Source organism: Pleurodeles waltl, chromosome 11, assembly GCF_031143425.1.
Source record: "Pleurodeles waltl isolate 20211129_DDA chromosome 11, aPleWal1.hap1.20221129, whole genome shotgun sequence".
Lineage (NCBI taxonomy): Eukaryota > Metazoa > Chordata > Amphibia > Caudata > Salamandridae > Pleurodeles > Pleurodeles waltl.
Window position 1 is genome coordinate 804,345,583 of NC_090450.1, and position 21,634 is coordinate 804,367,216.

At 48.2% G+C, this 21,634-nt stretch overlaps 1 protein-coding gene across 1 annotated transcript in view; it reads right to left on the reverse strand.

Moving 5' to 3' along the window:
- Positions 1-10,409, reverse strand: part of DTX1 (deltex E3 ubiquitin ligase 1) — a 255,823-nt gene extending 245,414 nt beyond the window's left edge. Inside the window, exons 1-2 of the mRNA XM_069214560.1 lie at positions 10,323-10,409; positions 7,597-9,327 (exon numbers count right to left, since the gene is read on the reverse strand). Coding sequence (XP_069070661.1) covers positions 7,597-7,855 — 259 coding nt within the window. The 5' untranslated portion in view covers positions 7,856-9,327; positions 10,323-10,409. The remainder of the gene's footprint in view (positions 1-7,596; positions 9,328-10,322) is intronic.
- Between the last annotated feature and the right edge of the window lie 11,225 nt (positions 10,410-21,634).

Below are 21,634 nucleotides of genomic sequence, written 5' to 3' on the forward strand. Positions count from 1 at the left end.
ATATATATATATGTAAATAAAGCAGTGGCCCAGCAGCGTAGCACGCTGACCCTGGCACTGAAGTGCACGCCTGTTCATGCAGCTATTCACATGTGATCTATCAAAATGTCATCACCCACAGTACTAAACAGCCAATGGCTGAAGAGGACTGAGCTTTTGCTACATGACGTAAACTGTAGTGGGTCAAAGCCAAGTGTGATGCACACTTTAATAAACCAATTGTTGAGGAGAGCTGATGGAAGGCCCACATAGGTTTGTTAGTAGGTATACTTTTATCGTTTATTTGGAAATATGAGGCTGGTGAGGCAGCCAGAGCAAAAACGTAACTGCGCCATTCTACTCCAAACCAGGCATGCTCTAAGAGAAGATGCGAGTAAAACGCCCTGGGTGGAACACTATGTTTGTGAAATGTACTAAACATCAATTTTTATACAGTTTTCTACAGCTATAAAATGTTTCTGTTTCCTGATGTTTCATTGGTTCACGTGGGATTGAGGAGCGTAATATTTTCCTTGAGTGGCTTTCACCGATTTCGCATTATTATGAGTAACTAAGAGTATACGCTACTCTATGGGACCACATCCCCTAAGTCAGAGGTCTTCCGTTTTCCGTCTCCACGCATAGCTAGTCAAAGCAATCCAGGTTCTTCTCTGCACGATCATACATATCACTCTATTCATCCCTTTAAATGATGAAGAACTACAAGTACCAGAATGCATACAAACAGCCTGCACTGGGAAAGCTATTCACATGGCTCAGGAAACTATCGTAACAGTTGCTGAATATAATAAGAACTGTGTGCAATAATCAGAAGAAACTCTTGAACATGACCGTGGGAGAAGAGGCCACTTTATCTCCCCACCAAAAACAGACACAACTAGACCTCTCAAGTTTCCCAGCTCCATAGTTAGTAGCTCACCCAGTTCAGGTTTGCTCTTTGCGTCTCCAGACGTAGTCTAGTTTACCCCATTATAAAACTAGGAGAACAAATCCCAGAAATCAAAGCAAAAATCTGCACTTCCATAGCGGGTCGTCGATGGGCCTAGGACACTTGGCAGGGGTGGTCACGTGTGAACCTAAAATAAAGGTACAGTTCCCAGGTGTTATCTTTGCATTCTGGGACTCTTAGTACTGATTCAGAATGGAATAAACAGGACTACGAATCCCAGAATGCAAATAAAGAAACTTTACTGTAAGAGCTACTCGTGATGGGATTAAGAAACGTGAGAACTCGAGCGCCATGTCTTCATACGATCCATGCACTTCAGTCAAGCCATTGTCACAAGGCGTTCTATATTAGTAAAAGCAACTAGGAAGCCCCAGAAGATACACCGGTCTAAAGTGCAACAATGGGTCACATTTAATCCTCCTAGGATCACTGACAAAATTACACTTGGCCAGTCACTTGCCACACCTTCAAACTAGGCTCTTAGTAGCAAAGAAAGGAGTAGATGGAGGCCCACAATCGCAGCATACCACACAATCCACAATGATTTTGGTTCTGGGGTTTCCTTTTCTACACCATGGCAACCCTGGGTGATACAACAACACACTTCCTCAGAATGTCTACTAACCCATGGGCGAGCTCGAGGGTTGTCACATGCCTCCATGGTGAGAGGTCACTGCCACCTGTCCTAAGTGGTCATCTGGTGCACAAGCCCACAATAAATCTCAAAACCCAAGAGACATCATCAAACAAAGGAATATTCTGGGAGGAAACTCGTTGGTGATTGCTAGAGATGCAATACTGAGTAAAGAGAACAGTGTTTGCTCTAAATTGGACTCAGCCTGTAGGTTTATATTTGCTAAGTCAAACCATTCTGGGAGCTGTAGTTTTGGGCTGCTCCCATTGAAACACTTGCAGGTCCACAACTAATGGCAATGATTTTTTAAAGGAAATGTTAGAAATGGAAACCACTGTAGTAGAAATAGCATTCTCATTTTTAGGAACCGAACTATGGCCGAACTACAACTCTTTGCCTAGACAGGGTTATTCTAGACGAAAGTCTGGGGCTAAAGCACTGCATCCTCGGTGATATTGAGTCATCTGGTACCCAGATGCAAGACACAGCTAAAAATTATGTCAACGCTTGACTTCCTTAGGGTTGTAGTACTAAAAAAATATACTGAATTGAAATATATAATTGCTAATTATATACTATCAATAAACAGCTGAACAAATATACATATATATGAAATACCCGTATAAAAAACTTGGTAACCAAGAAAAACTGCTAGGTTGTTTCCATGTCAATTTGTGTAGACATAGCTCCCAAGTAGATTTGTAGCCTCTTGCCATGAGTTGCATATCCAGTCAGTCCTTGATTTTTATTTAAGCCAGCCTTTCACAAGTACAGAAAAACTACAAATCCCAAAAGGCAAAGGACTCCACTAAGCCAACCCGCACCTCCTTCTCTACTGTTTTCTTCCTCAACCTACCTGGTAAAGCACCACCTTCCATTGTGATGTCAGATATCCTACCTTGATTCCGGGTCATGTGTGGCTATCTACTCCAGTCCAGATTTCCCCTTTTCATCCTAGGGCCCGTGGTCCAAAAATCAGCAGCTAGTCGTGCAGGGACACAGAAAATTCAACGGGGGTGATTATATGTAAGCTTGGATGAAGGCCCGAGTGCCCAGTCACGCCGTCAGACCTTATGCGTGCATTACCCAGGTATGTGTGCAGTAGTATTTTTTTTTTTAAACAGCTTTTGGGGTTAAATGTATACACTGGTTTTATTGCCCACTCGCTGCTTCCATGCCATAGGATCCATTACAAAATCCATATTGCGCGGAGTTGAAACGCCATCTTTCAAAAGCTGTAAGTTTACAAGATGGCTGGCTCCATGCATGACTCCCAAGATTCCCAGGTCCATGTGAGATAGGCCAGTTACGTGTTTTTTCTTCGAATTCTGGGACTTGTAGTCTTATTTAGCCCAATGTAAAACTGGGATTACAAGTCTCATGATCCTAAGAAAAAAAGAGTCACGCATGGACCTGGAAAACTTGACAGCCATGTCAATGAACGTGATACTCCAGCTCCGGTTTTCCTTCCACAAGCTATTGACATCTGGAACACTAGTGTGATTTGTTCACTTAAAGTGAACCCGAGCTGCTAGTCTCAGAATGCAGTGACTTGCTGTATGAAAGGACCGTATGACGGGGAGTCGTCTGGTACCTTTACGAAGGGCCACCGAACGTTGCCACCGAATATCCTCATAGCATGGAACGTCTCTTTCAGTCAGGTAAGGCTTTTAAACCAACCATACGAGCAGCCCTGTCTGGTTTCCCAGGTCCATACATTACTAGCTGCTCCAGTTCGGGTTTTCTTTTTCGTTCTAGGACTGGCAGTCTTGTTTAGCCCATCATATAGGTGGGATTAGACTGCCTGGCTGCAAATAAAAAGGCTTGACTGGAGTACCTGGTCACGTTGGAACTTGAGAATGTTGTCTATTGTGTACATCAGTAGGATTTTGGATCCTGCAGTTTCGTTTTTAATATTATAGGTACGGGACTGAGGACCCCATCATGCAGACAGAAATTTGAACAAGCATTGGCAAAGTCAATAGGTCTCACCTATACAAGAGCTATTGGCTTGGCAATGTGTTTTTGCCATGTTGTACGCCAGTGTGGATGCTGTTCGGCATGGCTTAAAGTAACATGGAGTGGGAGAGTAGTGTTGTAGAGTGGAGTTGTTGGAGTAGAGTGCTGTAGACTTGAGTAGAGCAGAGTAGAATTCAGTGGCAGTGTGTTTTGTAGAGTACTGTGTTCTAGTATGGAATGGGGTGGGATTTGGCAGAGTGGGCTGGAGTGGATTGAGGTAGTCTTGTGGATTTGATTAGAGTGGAATGGGCTGGATTGGATTGATGTACTGTGGGGTGGATTGGGTGGAGTAGGGTGGGTTGGAGTAAGTGGATTGGATAGGGTGGACTGGAGTAGGGTAGATTGAGGGTGAGGTGGATTGGATTGGAGTGGAGTAGACTGAATTGGATTGGGGTGGGTGGACTGAATTGGAGTGATAGGACTGAGGTGGGGAGGATTGGATTGGAATGCAGTGGTTTTGAGTGGGGTGAATTGGAGTGGGGTTGACTGAGGTAGATTAGACTGGATTGGGTGGATTAGATTGAACTGAAGTGTGCTGGGTTGGATTAGACTGGAGTGGGTCGGGTGGACTGGAATGGAGTGGGATAGTTTGGTTTCATTGGATTGAAGTGGGGTGGAGTGGAGTGGGCTTGTATTTGACTGGAGTGAGGTGGACTGAATTGGGGTAGGATGGATTGGATTGGGGTAGAGGGTGGATTGGAGTGGGATGGAGTGGAGTGGGGTGGAATGGGGTGGGGTGGACTTGGGTGGTGTTGACTGGAGTGGATAAGATTGAGGTGGTATGGGGTGGATTGGGGTGAGGCAGAATGGAGTGGGGCGGATTGCAATGGGTCAGATTGGAGGGGGCAGATTGTTTTGATTGGAGTGGGGCAGATTGGAGGGGTGCATATTGGAAGGGGCAGATTGGAGGGGAGCAGATTGTTTCATAGTGAGGCAGATTGTTTTGTATTGGAGTGGGGCAGATTGTTTTAGAATGGAGTGGGGCAGATTGTCTTGGATTGGCGTGTGGCAGATTGGAGTGGGGCACACTGTTTGGGATTAGAGTCGGGCAAATTGTTTGAGACTGGAAAGGGGCAGATTTGAGTGGGGCAGATTGGAGTGGGGCAGATTGTTTTGGATTGAAGTGAGGCAAATTGGACAGGTTGACTGTTTTGGATTGAAGTGGAGCAGATTGGAGTAAGGCAGATTGTTTTAGATTGGAACGAGCAGATTGTTTTGGATTGGAGTGGGGCAGATTGTTTTGGATTGACGTGGGGCAGATTGGAGTGGGGCAGATTGTTTTGGATTGATGTGGGTCAGATTGGAGTGGGGCAGATTGCTTTGATATGAAGTGGGGCGAACTATTACAGGAGATACCCCCCAAAAAAAAATAGCTAAGACCTGGGTAATCATATCTATCTACAACAATGTCTCAGCGGGTATGATTCAAGACCAGAATTGAAAAAGACTAAGAAATTAAGGTTGACACAGTGAAGTATACAAAACGAATGCATGTTTATATGGTTATTTGATCAGTCATAGACAGCAATAAACAGCAATCACAATTCAAAGGGGGAAATTATGAAGGTGAACACAAGGCGCTCCTGCTGATAGAGCTAATGAAAGGCACAGGTGAAACACCAAAATGTATATATAAACACAATATATACATATAATGCACAAAGACAAAAACAGCTGATGGGCAATTGTCGTAAAGTTCAATTAAAAGGTACAGAAGACGTGTGCATTATATGTACGTAACTGTCAAATTGCCACATCGACGTTGATTCAAAAAAATCCCAGGGTAGCTGGTGACTTTCCACCCTTTAAAAACTGATGACGTCGCATGTTTGCCACCCTAGCCCACCCATGGGATCTCAACTGCCTCCAGTTTCCTGCACATAGGTAGAGGAAAGAAAATACAGAAAGGAAATAGGATTGAAACAGCTACTCCTGATTGCAACACTCTTAAGGGGAAGTAGGTCCATGCGTGAGTAGCTCAGAGTCCATGCTTTTTCTTTTCATTCTGGGACTTGTAGTCCTTATTTTATAATAGACTATAGAGGACTACAAGTTACCGAATGCAATGAAAAATCCTGGCCTGGCTGGGCTACTCATGCATGGGCATAAGGCAGTTGAAAGCTCTGTAACTGACATCCATCTCTTGTCCCGTGTCACAGCAGTGATGGCAGCGACGCCTGTAGTTTTCAGTTACTATCACTAAGCATTGTGGTACATGTAGTTTAACTTTCCCCATAACAGGTCTGGGCATAAAGATCCCAGCATATTGTATGACATTCGCTCTCATGACGTGGGGCAAGTTTTTAGCTAGACCCCCATAACAACATTTTAGACTGAGACTGCCTAGAGTGACACATTTTGGAAAACAAAAACAGGGACATTCCCCAAAAACGGAAGTAGGGCTAGAATTTTGTATCAACCGAAGGGCACAGAGTGACTTCATTAACAGCACTTACTAACATAGAAAATGATTAAGAGCTAAGGGGAATTCAACTCCTACGCAGCCCACATGCAGCCGTGCCTGCAGTAAATCCTCTATTATACGACATCAGCGTGTTACTAGTCATCTAGCTTTGTCAATTCCTAGATTTTGTTGTTGTGATTTTTGTGAAATTTTATTTTTAGGGGAGCTGCCAGGCCTTCTCCATTATAAAACGAAAAAGACATTGGCTGAAATCAAAATCATTTTTTTGGTTTCAAATAGCACACCTTGCCACCCTGGTACTAAAGGGAACTACTTTGTGTGTGGACGTGCTCTAGTGAAAGAGCAGAATGCTGTCACTCACAGTGAAATAAGCCACTGTTGAAGTGGGCAGATCCATTACCCCATACTCTATGCTGTAGTGGGCGAAGAATATGAATAACACAGCTGACTGTAAGGTAAAGACTTCCGGTGGAAGGCTGCTATAAAGTAATAAATAATGCATATAACTGCAGTAAAATCAAATGTTCTTGACTAAAGGCAGGCCTCAGGCTCTGACCCATAACTCTGCCCATTAGGCAGAAGAACTGCTACTCATGCTTGTAGGCAATGCATATGGAATTCCTCAAGCTTTTGACCCAGAGCTCTACCTCTTGTCTGGAACAGACCCCCTTATATTGGTGGGGCGTCTAAAGTATAATCATTGCCCTGCTACACCATTCTACTCCTGAGCAGATCGGCTCACAGTGTTAGGAAAGTTCATCAACAGCCCTAAGGCCCAGACCAGCACCCCAACTGTAGCCCAAACCGAAAGAACAGCTGCTGTCCCTGTGGTGTGATGCTACTGCTAAACCCATCAGGCCCTGCCACCCAAAACTCCTCCCCAAATTTGTTTACTGAGAGATTACAACAACACCACTCAAACAGAACAAAAAAGGTCATTCTAAGTAGGACAACAGCCCCCCCCTGCATGATGGTGCAATCCTGTGACATCCCATATACCCTGAGCAGGACAAGCAGCTGCTCAGGAAATCTAGGAGATACCAAAACACATAAAAGTTACAATCTGAAACTTTACCTACAAGTGGTGAGAGTAACTCATCTATCTGTACTTGGAGATTTCAACACAAGCTGCAGGGCATTGTTATGTCCTACAGCTTGTGTTGAAATCTCCAACACAAGCTGTTGTAAACCATGCTATCACCGACTTTGGGTATCCTGGCCTTGAAACAAACATTGCCCTAGAGTTGTAAGAACATCTCGACTATCTATTGTAATAGGAGACTTTGAGACCAACCCTCAGATTTCTGACCTAGAACTCTACCAGCAGGTGGTTGAAGCAGCTTCTGTGGATAGCATGATATTCCCATCACTCATCAGGCCTTTCCTGGATGCTTCTACTGGTACAATGTTCCAGGTGGCTCACCCCTTCAACAGACCCCCTATCCCAGAGAATGGAATTAAGAAATGGTTTGAAGGATCGTAGGTATGTTAACATGAGCAGATGTCAGGAAATGACTGCTGCTTTATGGCTTTGATACATAGAGTGAAAGGGATATAAAGCACACTTACCTGTGTCCTGGCGGAACTGGTGCATGGACTGCAGATCGATGATGTATGGCGTCAGCTGACCATCTACCTGCCCCAGCACCACGCTACCTCGGGTGTCCTCCTTCAATACACTCTCAATGTGGTGGCATACAGTAGCAGTGTAGGGCCTCCACCGTCCATGCTCGTTCAACCACTCCCACACCACTACACGGGCTAGATTCTGGGGCGGGAAGCCCAGCCCGTTCACAGAGATCAGAATCCCTGAACTGGGCCGAGACATGGTGCCGTCCTGACAGGTAAAGGAGTTGGACTAAAAAGTGGAGAGTAAACTTCCAGAGGTTTTATTTCATGTTGCCTAAAACAGTTGAGAAAGTCCAAAGGAAGGAAAAATAATAGTGGAACTTCTATTGAATTGAGACTTGCAGGCAGACAGGCAGCAAAGAGGCTAAAGCATAACTATATGACAATCTTATCACTGTTTAGATGAGCACTTGTTACTCCTGTGGCGCAGAATCAGAACCTCCAGGCATATAACGTCTCTTAGTGGTTTTAGTTGAGTGCAAGTGCAGGCACTCCAGCATGCAAGTCAAGGGGAAGCCACCTGCTCCAAAGCGTGGAACCCAAAGAAAACATCAAGGCGCCCAGCCCCTGGCCAGTCTTCTCCAGCACTCCATTGGGGCCTTACTGTATAATTGTGCAGAACCTTGAAAGTAAAGGCTCTCGATAAGCCATGGGAAAGATCATTCATCCCTTGCTGATGATAGACCTCCACCACGGTTGTCGTCATGCCTCGCATAGTCATACATGGAACCATGGTCTTCGTCATGCATCTCAAACTCAATCATTACGCCAGCATCCCTTGTCTCTTGGGTCAAATGGTTTACACAAGTATCAGCTTTCCCCTGGAGACTGTCGACAAATTGGTGTCCATGGCGACCTCTTACAACGGTTCATTTTTCTGACTAGCCCAGAGCATATATTTCCTCCTGTCCTTTTGGCCCTGTGCCAGAAGCTAAGCCAGACAGCGAAACGGACGTTAAATGGAACCTTGTTAGATCACGGCCTGGTGACGAAGATCCCCTGTAGGCTAGCATCCCCAGAGAAAAGCTTGAGATCAATCCTCTGGGAGGGGGTATTGCTGCTGGACCACGATGTGGCCATCACCGATCTCCCCATGGACCAGTCCACCCTGATGCATGCTCACACTCTACGCTGCTCCCATCTCTGCCGCGTCAGGGTTTCACACATCGAAGCGGCTCGTCCACACCATCCTCATCTGGTCCTCTACCGGAGCATCAGCCAGGAGGTTTGGGATCTTGCAGCAGCAGAGGGAGGGGCGAGGACGGGGCTCACTGCAGGGGAGCAGTCATTCCCCCGTGTTCTTTATAAGGCCCTGAATATTCCTCCTTGATGAATATAGATCAGGGCCCCTCCTCCTCTCCGTTGCAGTCCTGTCAGTGATTGCTTCTCTGGGGAGAAGGAGGGGGCTGCACAGAAATGACTAGCGCCTAATGTGCCGGTACCGTTGACTGCATGCATGGAATATATTGCCCCGGTGGCTGCTCTGCACAGATCCTTCCTGCTTTTGGGCCGAAGGGGTGGAGGTGAGGGAGGGGGGTTCTTCTTTCAGCCGGAGGATGTGTTTGTGGAGTTGCACACTGACAGCCTCTCCTGTTTCTTGCTTCACTCCGGTCTCCCTCCTTCACTCAGTCGACTCTCGCGGGCTTTGGCTGTCTCTCAGCTCCCAGGAGGCTGCAAATAGTTCACAAGAAAGCAAGCATGAGTGAAAACGAGCAGGTGGGTGTAGATTAGAAAAAAACGGAAAAGCTGCGGACCGGCCGTAGCCGGCTGCGCCTGGTGCACCTCGGTGACATGCTGCCGTGTTAAAATCAGAAACCCTGCAGGGCTTAAACCCCGTTTCTCCATTCACCTGCCAGCCTCATCTCGCTGCCCCTGTCTCTCTACCTATCCATGCCCCTCGCCCCCCCCGTCCATTCGTTTCCTCCCTCCCTACTGCTGTCTCACTCTCTTCTCCCTTTCTATCTTCTCCTCTCTCCGCCTTACGTTATTCCGCTCGCATCTGTCGCTGCCCCCCCCCCCCCCCACCACTCTAGCCCCCTCTTCTGCTCTTTCAATCGCACTCTTCCCCTATAACTCTGTATCTCATCCTGGCTGTATTCTACCCACCCCCTTCGCCTCTGCCTCTCTCCTTCAGGCTTTCGCTCCCTCTAGCCCCTTTTCCCTCTGCCCTTCATCCCTTCCTCGTTGTTTCTTCCATCTATCTGTGTCTCTCTTTGCTCCCTCCCCATATTCCATCCTCTTTTTCACCATGCTCCACCGTGTCGTTCCCTCGATCCTGCTTTAATTTGCATCAGTATTTTTCTCCCAGCTTCCCTCCTCGCTCGAGATTTTATCTTCCCTTCCCTGTGGGCTCCGCTCCCCGCCCCTTCCCTTCCCTGTCAGGTGCAGGAGACGGAGCCATGTTTCATGGAAATGCAATTACTGTATTTTTTTTTAATCAAACAAATGGGCGCGCGGAAAATCACATTAAATATAAGCGCTGTAAAATAAGCAGAAACAGTTGAAGGACACCACGGCACGCGCAGAACCCTGAGATTTGTTTGTACCTGTTCCCGGAGGGCTTTGGGAACGGGCGCAGCCTGCGTGAAAACACAACTGTTGTTTTTGACGCTGCCCGGCTCGCGCGCCATGCACCCGGCTTCTAGCAACTTGTTCCTCACACTTACCCGACTTTGGGCTGCAAACTGCAAGGGTTCTAGAATCACGCTGACGCGACTGCAGCCAGGACCCAAGTGCCTGTCTGATCGATATGGGATCCAAATGCGACGCTCACCAATCTGCAGTGGTCTGACTCACAGTCGCCTCAAACTGCAGCAGGGACAAGGGACCGACGTTCTTCCAAACTGCAACCAGACTCAAGTTTACCTTACAGCACATCGTCAAAGCACCCCAAACTGTAGCCCGGATTAAGCTCACCTCACGTTGCACGGGGTGCAGATATCACACTCAGAAAAACAGCAGAAGTCCCATGCTCACGCCCCAATTAAGTTGCAGCAGGGACCAACGTTCACTGAATACTGCACGGAGTGGTCTAACATAGGCCCCCGCAACCCTCGCGGTGCGTGGAGCCTCGAGCTCCAGGGAGGAGCCTGAGAACTGTAGCCTGGCCTGAGCGCTCCTGACAGAGACCGGAGAGGGGCCCCTCCATGTACCTTGCAGGCGAACACCCTTATGTTTTGTTACGCCACTGACTGCTTGGAAGACTGAAGCTCACTGCAGGCTGCGAGAGTCCAAACATTACCCTCATGCAAGCTTTAGAGGGCTCATCCTCAAACTCACCTCAAACTGCAGCTGAGACCAACATATACCCAAAACTGCATGGAAGACTGACGTTCGCTGCAGGCTGTGGGAGTCCAAACATTCAACACCATCTAAGGGGTCCCTTTCTCTCTCCACTGAAACAACTTTAATTCCCACGCCTAGTGCAGGTATCTAAACTTCACTCTGACCCCCATCCACCCCAGTCCAAACCTCACACTAACTCCAAAGTGCAGGCGTCCAAACCTGAACAAGTTGTTACCTAACACTAACCATAAACTGCAGGAGTGAACGCCACAACACAGTCCCTCAATAAAAGCCCCCAAAGACAACACTCATCCAAAAATTATGGCAAGTCAGTCTCCATTCAGCTCTGGAGTATAAGGATTCTACCTGCTAGCTCACACAAAAATGCAGACTTCAACCCGAACACCATGCCTTAACCCTACCCACAAACATCAGAGGTCTATCACTGACTTTCACAACTGGTGGGTTTCTAATCACATTCACTCCAGACACCCAAGCCTCACACTCCTTGTAAATTCTGTTGGCCCATTCCTTCCATTCTCCTCAAAACCGCAGCAGTAAATATCTTAAACCAGGGGACTTCAAACTCGGGGGTGCGCCTTCCCAGGGTGAGACTGTGTTTACTTTGCGTGTTTTCAGGGTGTTTTCATTTCCATGATGCCCTTGAGGTGCTTAAGAATAAAGTATTTCCAACTGATTATCTTGACTTTCATTTATTTTTCATGTAACGTTTCTGCATTATTTTTTCATGCAGTTAACTTAAAGTGAAAAACAAGACACAGAATATTTCTATCTTTTTAGCCACGTTTATTCTGCATGGGTGCATTGGTCTTGTTTTTCAAGTTAAGCTAATCAGTTGGGGACACATTTTTTTCCATTCTGAAATTTCATTTGGTAAATGTGATCACTCCAGTTGTAGGTAACGATGACTTGTGTATTTATAGTGCTATGAGATCCCAGCCTGGAACAGAGAGCGATGTGAATGTGCAAGTCATTATTTTAAAATCGCATTATACTTAAAGTAGGTTGCTTCAAAATGATTTAGTATTTTAAGGTAACAGTGCTTTCAAAGTATATATTTGAGTAATAATTAAACTGTACCTAGTGCAATCATTTTTATAAGTGTCTACTAAAAGCACACTTCAGCTTATAATACCTTGATATTACCTATCAAAAATAATAACTCGTTGTCACCATGAAGCTTAAGTGACACCATCAATTAAAACCTATACTGGCTCCCAAGAAGCCTCAACAGTTGGTGAATTATCAATTGAATATATTTACATTGCTTTCAGGTAGGAGGTACTCTGGCGAGAAGGCCAGTTTTTTCCTTAGCTGTGTGTCCCTCCCCGGGCTTCACAGCGCAGGAAAACCACTCGCCACCCCAGCCCCACCTCCCTTCACTTTCACGCAGAGGCACCTCAAGGGCCACATTAACTGATCATGGATGGTTGTTTTTGTATGTTAAGGTATGGGAACTGCTTTTGTAAAATTAAAAAAGCATGTGGGCCCCCAAGGATCCCGTCCACTTCGACCTCTGTTTACATACAGGTATCCTTCAAGGTGATTTGATGGGGTAAGAGGGCAGAGGCCAACAGGGTCATGTTCTCACACACAGCTCTGATTGTCCTGGTCACGTGAGCCTCAGAGTAATGATCTTGGAGAAAGGAAAGTGGTGAGATCCTTGGATTGCGTCAAAGTGAAGGCCTAGAGGAAGGGGTGGTATATATGGGAGGATCATTTTTTAGTTTGCAAATGACAGATACATCTTCCTCTGAGAGACATTTTGAGGAAGGCGGGTGATTGGGGCTTTTTTGTTGTTTTTGAAGGACCATTAATGCAGCAGGTGAAGTGGATCTGAGGCCTGGGTTATGAGGGGCTATTCCACCACACTTTGGGTTGTCTAGCTAGCAAAAACGGGCTGGGAGATTGTTTCCTTGCTAGCATTAGAAGCAAGGTCACCCTTGTGCACAGGGGCATTACTCAAGCAACATGGGGCAAGAAATTGGACTTTTCCTATTTTTCTATAAATAGAGGCAGATAGCCAGATTTAATCCTCCGGCCTAGGTGTGATAGCCCAGTCGAGTGGGCAGAGGACACAGCCTGCTTTGCAGGGGTGGCTGTATCATTAGTGACACCAGGGCCCAGGGGTTTGAGGTGTCAACTAAACACCAGTTATGGCTGCTGTGCTATGCTTCCTTGTTTGAATTAGGGCCCAGTACACATTTGCTGTGCTATTGTTGCTATGGCCCTTGGACCCTTGGCTCAAACAGAGGAGAAAATTGAGGCAGAAGTGATATCTTAGCTTGGTCTCATTGAGATGCCAGGAATGTGGTGGGTCTATATGGGGGCCCATGTGTTTACCAAAAGGCAGAGAAAACTGTCTGCTTTGCCAAGCAGCAGTAGCTATCACTAGTGAGGCAGGAGCAGTGGGATTGATGACCAGAATTATAATAGGCTCACTGCATCACAGTCACTGTCTGCCTCTATAACAGGCGACGTGGGGGACTTATTTTCCTTGCTAGTGTTGGAGCGTAGGGCACACTTGCTGCATAAAGGGGGAAACGCATGGGAGCTCATTTTTTATTGCAAGAGACAGAGTCTGTTTCAAGATTGGAGTAGTGGCTAGGCATGACAGGAAGGGGTAATGGAGGCAAAGGAGACAGCCTGCTTCTCAGGGTTGCAGTACTATTAGTACAGCAGGTGCAGTTGCATTGGGACCCGGACTCAAAACACCCCAATTATGGGGCCTAGTGTTTTCTGGTCACTTCTGTTTTTGTTTAGCATATTTGCACTTTTATAATTCTCACATTTAGTGTGGATTATGAGCTACAGAAAAAAACAAACTGAAACTCTGTCCCCGGGGCTCAGCCCTGCCCATCGCACTCCCCTTATTCTTGCCCTAAATGTTTGAAAGAGGGGAAACTTCAAAACACTTGCTTAGGAGGGCTCAGAGCAAATCATTTTGAAGACCTCTGAATCACCTCATCCTGGACAGATACCAAACTCAAATATCACTCCCGTCCCTTGTTATAGGGGTTCATTCACCCACTTACTTCAAACCAAGCTTTACATTGAGCAATACTGCACAGGTCACACCTCATACCAGTTCAAGTGCTTTACCAGTCAGAAGCCTGCAAAACATTTTTGTGCCAGTGTGTTTAACTGCAAATGAGCCGTGACTGTGGAAGGCAGGGAAAGCAGTGGCGTAACATAAGCCCTGCAGCCCGCACAGTGCTGGGGGGAAAGGAGGACAAGCTCCAGGTGCCCCGCTCAGCAAAAGTGACAGGTGGTGGGAAGGGGAAGAGGGGGGGGCACGCCAGGTACTTTTGCAGTGGGCCCTGTAGTGTTGGCCCCTGTTTGGGCCAGCCCACCCTGCAAGGGTTCACAGGTGTTTAGTAAAGGTTGCCCCTCCTCGTGGGGCCGGAATGACCGCACCCTGGGATGACGTAGCCGAGGGCTTATTCGGGACGAGCCAGGGCGGGAAGGGGCATTTGGATAGTGGCTATGAGTTTAATAAAACACCTGTTAAAATAAAACTGCATTAAGCGTCGTCATTACCGCTCACGACCTAACAATTGTCGATGAGGGTGGCCCTGCTGCATTGAACACTGTCCTGATGCAGCACTGAAGTTTTCCGGCGGTGCACGTCCCCATCGGAGGAAGGACGAGGCACTTCCGAGTGATTCGATGAGCCTGTGTGTGCACACAGCCTCCGGCCCCCAACATCAGGGTTGCTCCACGCTACGCTTCCCGTTGGCCGGCTGCCCCGACCCGAAGCCTGCGGCCCCACTCTCCCGGCTCCTCCTGCAACTCGGCTCAACACCGCACACGGTGAAGGCTGCGGCCCCACCCACACAGCTCTGCAGAGAAGGCACCCCCTGCAGCTCTCCTACACGCCACACTTGGCCCACCCACATAGACTTTCTGATGAGGCTCTCCCCTGCGGCTCTGTGGCACGCCAAAGTGAGAGATAACTGTTTTGTGGCCACAGGAACTGGCAAAGTACAGGTGGTGAGCCAGCCCCATGCGTTACTCCTCCCAAGTGACTGATCCTGCTGTCAGTGTCCTGCTGTGAAGCATCACCTTGCGAAGTGGCTACCCCTGCAGATAGTTGTGGTGAGGAGCAGGCCAGGAGTGGTTTGGCTGCGTTGGAGGAGGTGAGGCGTCAAACAGGTCACTTTACAAACCGCCACCTCCTAAGCACGGAGTCTGACACTTCTCCCCTCTACGCACTCCGGGCACTCCCACACGCCCCTTGACATGGCTGGCATTCCTGCCCTGGAGCCTTTCACAATCACGGGGGCACCCGCAACCCAGGCTTCAAGGTGGAAAGCATGGATTGAACACCTCGAAACCTACTTTGAGGCTCTAGAGGTAAAAGATGAACGTAAGCAACCTCTACTGCTCTCTTTGGGAGGAGCGGACATTCACAAAGTATCCAAGTCCGTAGCAGAAGCAACACCTCACACATATGACACGCTGAAAAGCACAATCACTGCGCATTTTGAACCTTACGCAAACCCAGACTATGAACGCTTCTTGCTGCGCCAAGCACGCCAAAAGGCAGACAAATCTGTGGATGTGTTCTATACGTGCCCAAGGGAACTTGCCAGCACGTGCACTTTGTCCGACGAGGAAGACAAAGTGAGGTCATAGTTCATCCAGGGATGCTCCTCGTCGAAACTCTGAGAGTGTATCCTGCAGGAGCCAAACATGCAGATGAGACATCCTCACCCTAGGACGCTCACAAGAACTTTCAAAAGCAAGGGCCACGCATATGGAGCAGACGCCGAGTGTCCAAGTAAAGACAGAGCCCGTTAACGTGGTGACCACAGACACGCCAAAAGGAAAGGCCAAGAGCCACAAAGGAAAGCCAAGAGACAGACTTTGCAGGTGGTACGGAAGTCTTCTGCCACATCCGCCAGGATGCCTAGCCCGAGGAAAGACTTGCAGCGCATGTGGTAAGCTCAACCATTTTGCAAAGGTCTGCCGGTCCATGCCTAAAATGACCATGCCCACCCCCAAAAAGGTGGGTTGAGCTGTAGCTGCCCTTCCCACCACCGCGTCAGAGAGTGACATGGACGATGACCAACAAGTAGTCCATGTTGTGCAGGCAATCTGTAAAAGGCGGCTGCCCACATGCCAAGTGCTACTGCGGCATCAACCCATCTCAGCCTTAATTGACACCGGGGCCTTGATTAACCTTATGGCTGCCGATGTGTATCATGGACTTCCAAACCAACCACCACTAAAACCCACCAAGGTCCAAGTTTATGCTTTCGGGAATACATGCCCCATCGAGATAGCTGGTGTTTTTACAGCAGAAATCACCCATGAGAACACGAGGATCATGACTAAAGTCTATGTGTCACATGAAGGGGCAGGTTTCTTACTCAGCTGCCTAGCCGCCCAAAGCCTCAACTTTGTACATTTCACGTTCAGTGTCCACGCCAGCAGCTTAGGGGACCTTGTGAAGGAATTTGAATCACTGTTTGTTGGCATCGGGTGCCTGAAAGGTCCACCTCTTAAGCTCCCCATATAGATAACTCTGTAGCTCCTGTCCCCCTCAGACACAGGCGAGTGGCTTTCCATCTGCGTCCTAAAGTAGAACGTGAACTTCAACTGCTGGAGCGAGCTGTAATAATCGAACAAGTGTCAGGCCCCACCCCTTAGGTGGCCCCGATAATCATCGCCAGGAAACCCATGCAACCTGATGCCGTCCGAATCTGTGTGGACATGCGCCTACCCAATCAGGCCATCAACAGGGAAAGGCACTTAACCCCGACCATAGACGACATCATTGGGGAGCTCTCGTGATCAAAGTGGTTTTCCAAAATGGACCTCCAGGTGGGATGCCACCAGATCGTCTTGCACCCGACCTCACGCCCAATCACCACTTTCTCCACGCACATGGGCCTCTGGAGGTACACCCGGATAAACTTTGGCATCTCCAGTGCCGCTGAGGTGTTCCAGCACACCATCAAAGAGGTCCTGGGAGGACACTCTGGAGTCCTCAACATGAGTGACGACATTCTGGTGCACGCCCCCACTTTGGAAGACCATCTGACAAGGCTACGAGCAGTGTTCGCGGGACTACAGGAACATGGTCTGACGCTACACTGAGAGAAATGCGAGTTTCTCAAAAAGGACATTTGCTTTTTTGGGTATCAATTCTCAGAACATGGAATTGACCCGGACTCGCGCAAGGTGGGGGACACCCAGGAGGCCCCGGCTCCCACGTCTGTCTCAGAGGTCAGAAGCTTTCTGGGAATGGTCACCTACTGTGGCCGGTTCATGAAGAGCCTATATGATATTACCGGCCCCCTGCATGTGCTCACCCGAGCCGATCACCCTTGGGTCTGGGGTGAAGAGCAGGAACGGGCTTTTGAAGACACAAGAAATGACCTTTCCGTGGACACCACGCTCACTTTCTTTTACCCTCGACGTAAGTCCCAGTTAGCTGTGGATGCCAGCCCACAGAGTGCCGTTCTAACCCAGAAACAGGACTGTGGGGGCTGGGCACCCCTCGCTTTCACAAGTCGAACCCTTACACCTACAGAGCAGTGATACTCCCAGATAGAACGGGAAGCCATTGTCATTCACTGGGGGTGTCAGCACTTCCACCTCTATCTCTACGGCAAGGCTGTTACTTATCGACCACAAGCCACTACTTCCACTCTTTAAAGGGTCTTTATCGAAGCCGCCACCACGGATCGAAAAGTGGAAGCTGCAAGTGCTGGAGTTCAACTTTATAGTGGAATATCAACCCGGCACTCGAAACCCTTCAGACTTCCTGCTGCGCCATGCCCGCCCAGCCACCCCACAAGAAGTTGAAGAAGCCTTAGAGACGGAAGAATACATTAGGTTGGTGGTAGATCAGGCCCGAGGACTGCTGATACCTCTCACCGAAGTGGCAGAAGCCACCAGCCAAGACAACAGCCGGCAGAGGGCCATAGAGGCTACCAGATCTGGCGATTGGCACCCGCTGCAACATCCCACAGCCTTTCGCACTGCAGATGCTAGCGCCAAACTCCAAATGTTTTTCAATGTCCGGGACAAGCTTTTGGTGAGCGAGGAGGGGTGCCTGTTGCGAGGGCTCCACCTTGTCATGCCCTCTTGCCTGACATCTCGAGCTGTGTCGCTGGCACATGGGGCACATCAGGGTCTCATTAATCAAAGAACTGGCTCCGAAGCAAGGTCTGGTTCCCTGGTCTGGACCAGCAAGTTGAGGATGTGGTCCGAGAATGTCTTGTCTGCAAGCCAGTGGGCTGCCAGACTCCCTGGCACCAGTCATCACAGAGGATGGCCCTACTGCCCCGTGGGAGAGGGTCAGTGCAGACTTCGGGAGCCTGCCTGATGGATCCTACATGCTAGTAGTGGTGGATGACTACTCGCGATATCCGGAGGTGGAACTTGTGCAGTCCACCTCAGCCTCCTCCATCATCTCGAAAATGGAAAAACTAATGGCTACCCATGGTCCATTCAACAACAGAGAGTGGTCAAACTTTCTAAGATCCAGGAATACCAAGCATCGCCGGATCACATCTAGGTGACCTCAGGAGAATGGAGAGGTAGAACGGTTTGTCAAGACACTAACCAAGATAATTTGTATCACCACAGCGGAATCACAGAACGTTGAAAGCGCATCTACACATTTCTCAGAGACTACTGAGTCACGCCCCATGCCACCACCGGGGCGACCCCGAGCCAACTTTGTTTCGGTCAGACAGCGACCGACGCCATCCCACACCACCCTGTGTGGACAACTCAAGCCACTGCCCTAGGGTCAATCTACACGGCGGAGATCTCGTACCAATGAATATGCTTCCAGAAGCGGAGGGCCTGAGTGATCCCTGTCCAACTGGGGGACACTGTCTTAGTGAAGGACGGCCACCCCGGAGGCAAGTTTTGTTTGCCTTTCCCTGGACAGTGACCACCATCAAAAGAACGATGGTGACGGTGAGAAGGGGAGCTGAAAATGTGACCAGGAGTGTGTCCCAGTTTAAGCGTTTTTCCTCCGCCACCCCCTCAGCATCCAACGATGAAGGTTCTGCAACACTCGAGGGTCACAGTGAACAGGACACCCAATCTCGGCCCGACACACCAGTAGGGTGAAGAGTCCTCGATGGCCGTAGGTGCTGTGGCGAGCCAACAGGTACCGCTGGATTCATCACTGGCAGCGCCAGTGGGATTCCCCACCCTGGTGAGTGAGCCGTCCAACACCGGGAAGAGTCCATGTTTGCCATCAGGAAGGTCTGGAGGTGAGCGATACCATCTGAGGGACAATCCCAACCTTTCCGACACTATGCCGACTTTGTGGCTGACTGACGGAGGCATGTAAGGAACATTTCTGTGTTGAGCACCCTGTCTTGTGTGTGCACAGAATTGTGACTATATTCTCTGAGTGATATAGTCACATTTGGGTTTTTGTTTATTTCCAGTTTGGGAGGAATGTAGTGCTGGCCCGTGTTTGGGCCAGCCCACCCTACAAGGGTTCGCATGGGTTTAGTAAAGGTTGCTCCTCCACATGGGTCTGGAATGACCCTGGGATGACTAGCCGAGGGCTTACAAGGGACGAGCCAGGGCAGGAAGGAGCATTCGGATAGTGGCTAAGAGTTTAATAAAACACCCATTTAAATAAAACTGCATTAAGCGTCCTAATTACCTCTCACGACCTTACAGACCCCACTCACATTTTTTACGCCACTGGGGACAAGGTTGATTCTAAGTTAAAATCAGAGTTTGGCCAAGGCGTTCACAGACTACTGGGATTCTGAGGTGGGCCCCAGGCACCCAGATACCACCTATCCCTCTGAGTAGCCCACAGACCACTAGGTTAAACTGCGAGTCAAAATTAGAGGTCAGTTTGCATAGATCCCTTGGGCTGAGGAATATCTTGCTGGCTAAATTTAAAGGACGTTGATTTTGAGATTTACCGATTTTAGAAATTCACCTTTGAATTAAACCGTGAGGAAGTAGACCCACTTTTCATTGCTGGTCCCAAAACTAGAGTAGCCCGCTACTTGTCTAATGAAAGTGCTTGGGAAACTTTCAGGTCTGTGAGGCACTATATAAATGAAATTGCAAGGCAATGCAATGAATTCTCAAAACTTCAAATTTATCCGACTTCTAAAAAGATACCACCATTTGTGAATAATCCCTAGCTAACCCTTGGTAGCCAGGGTCAGCAACAAGAATTTCCTTAAAAAGCTGCATGTGTGCACATACAACAAACTAAAACGCTTATAGAGTTAAGAAATAAAGAGCGTCACATGTCCAAACTCAGTTCGATAGATAAGAACCTAGGGCCATATGTACGAACACATTTTCCCATAGACACAGAATGGGCAAAACTGCTTGCTACATCTGGCCCCTAGTAGGTAAAATGGCACAAAATGAAGGAAATTTGAAAGTAGGGATGAAAAGTTAGAGCAAAAACAAAACAGTAATGCTGATTAATAAAGCGCTGGAAATGGGAAGATTTGCTTTTCAAAAAATGGCCACGGGATGGCAGCAGCGCATTCATTTTCAGCATTAAAAGAATGCAGCGTCTCTAAAGAAAGTGAAGAAGGAGAATTATTTTATGTATGATCTTCTTTACTGTCCACGGTGGTGAAACTCTACGGGATGACATGATCCAGGCCGTGGCTGTACGGCCAGGAGCGACACATCAAGTCTTTGGCAGTCCAGCTTTCCTTCTCAGACCTATTATCCACTGCCTAGGCCGCAGGGATCAGAGATGGTCTCACTTTCAATACCGCTTGTTAATTCCTGCAGCTTCCGGGGTAACTCCTAGTTCTGGGCCCCGTCAAAGTGCCTTACCTCGTGCTTTCCACTGCTCTTCATTGCTTTCCGGCTTCTGACCACACATCCAGGACTGATCTAAGATGTAATTATTATATAGGCAGCACGCACAAGAAGAACGCTTCTGCACGCGCATATTTCCCTGCTCGATTGTTCGTGAATCATGCGAAGACTGAGCATTTGTATGTAAGACTAGTTTGTAAATCCAAATTACACAGCGTGCAGGACGACTGGGTGAGTCGTGAGGGGTGGGCGTAGGGTCCAGTGTGAAAATAGCCTGTGTACGCTTTCCCGGACTCGTGTTACAGACAGGTGCAAATCCTTCTTCCTTCTAAAATATCACTCGCGCTCCCCTCTGTTTTCTCTTTCTGGTCCTTAGACAATCAATAATGCACTCACCATCATCTCTTTCTGCCCCCTTCCCCTCTCCCCGAACTTCACTCACACACTCACACACACACTCTCACCTTCGTCCCACTGTGCTAGAGGCACAACAAAGGGCATGAATCCGCTGCAGTGTGAGATGGGGTCTTGGTCGCCCCCAGCCACCTTTCATCTTCATTCTGAAAGGCTGTCTCTCTGCGGGGGGCCTGCCACATTCTTCGCATGAAGGGTGGGGGTTAACGACGGTAGGGGGCTCAGGTTTTGTTAGGGCTCTGCTCTGTGCCTAGATACACAATTATACCGGTAACATTCGGTGTTGTTTGAGCAGTGCCCACCCCGCTTAGATATAAATAACAATTATACTTCTGTATATAGAATGTGCTACCGCCGTTCCATAGCGAGTGCATGCTATTACATTCATTAATACACTAATGATACTTTTTTTTTTATCAACGCCTGAAGAATGAAAGACTGAGTCAGCCCTCGTGGAATTTTGTTATAT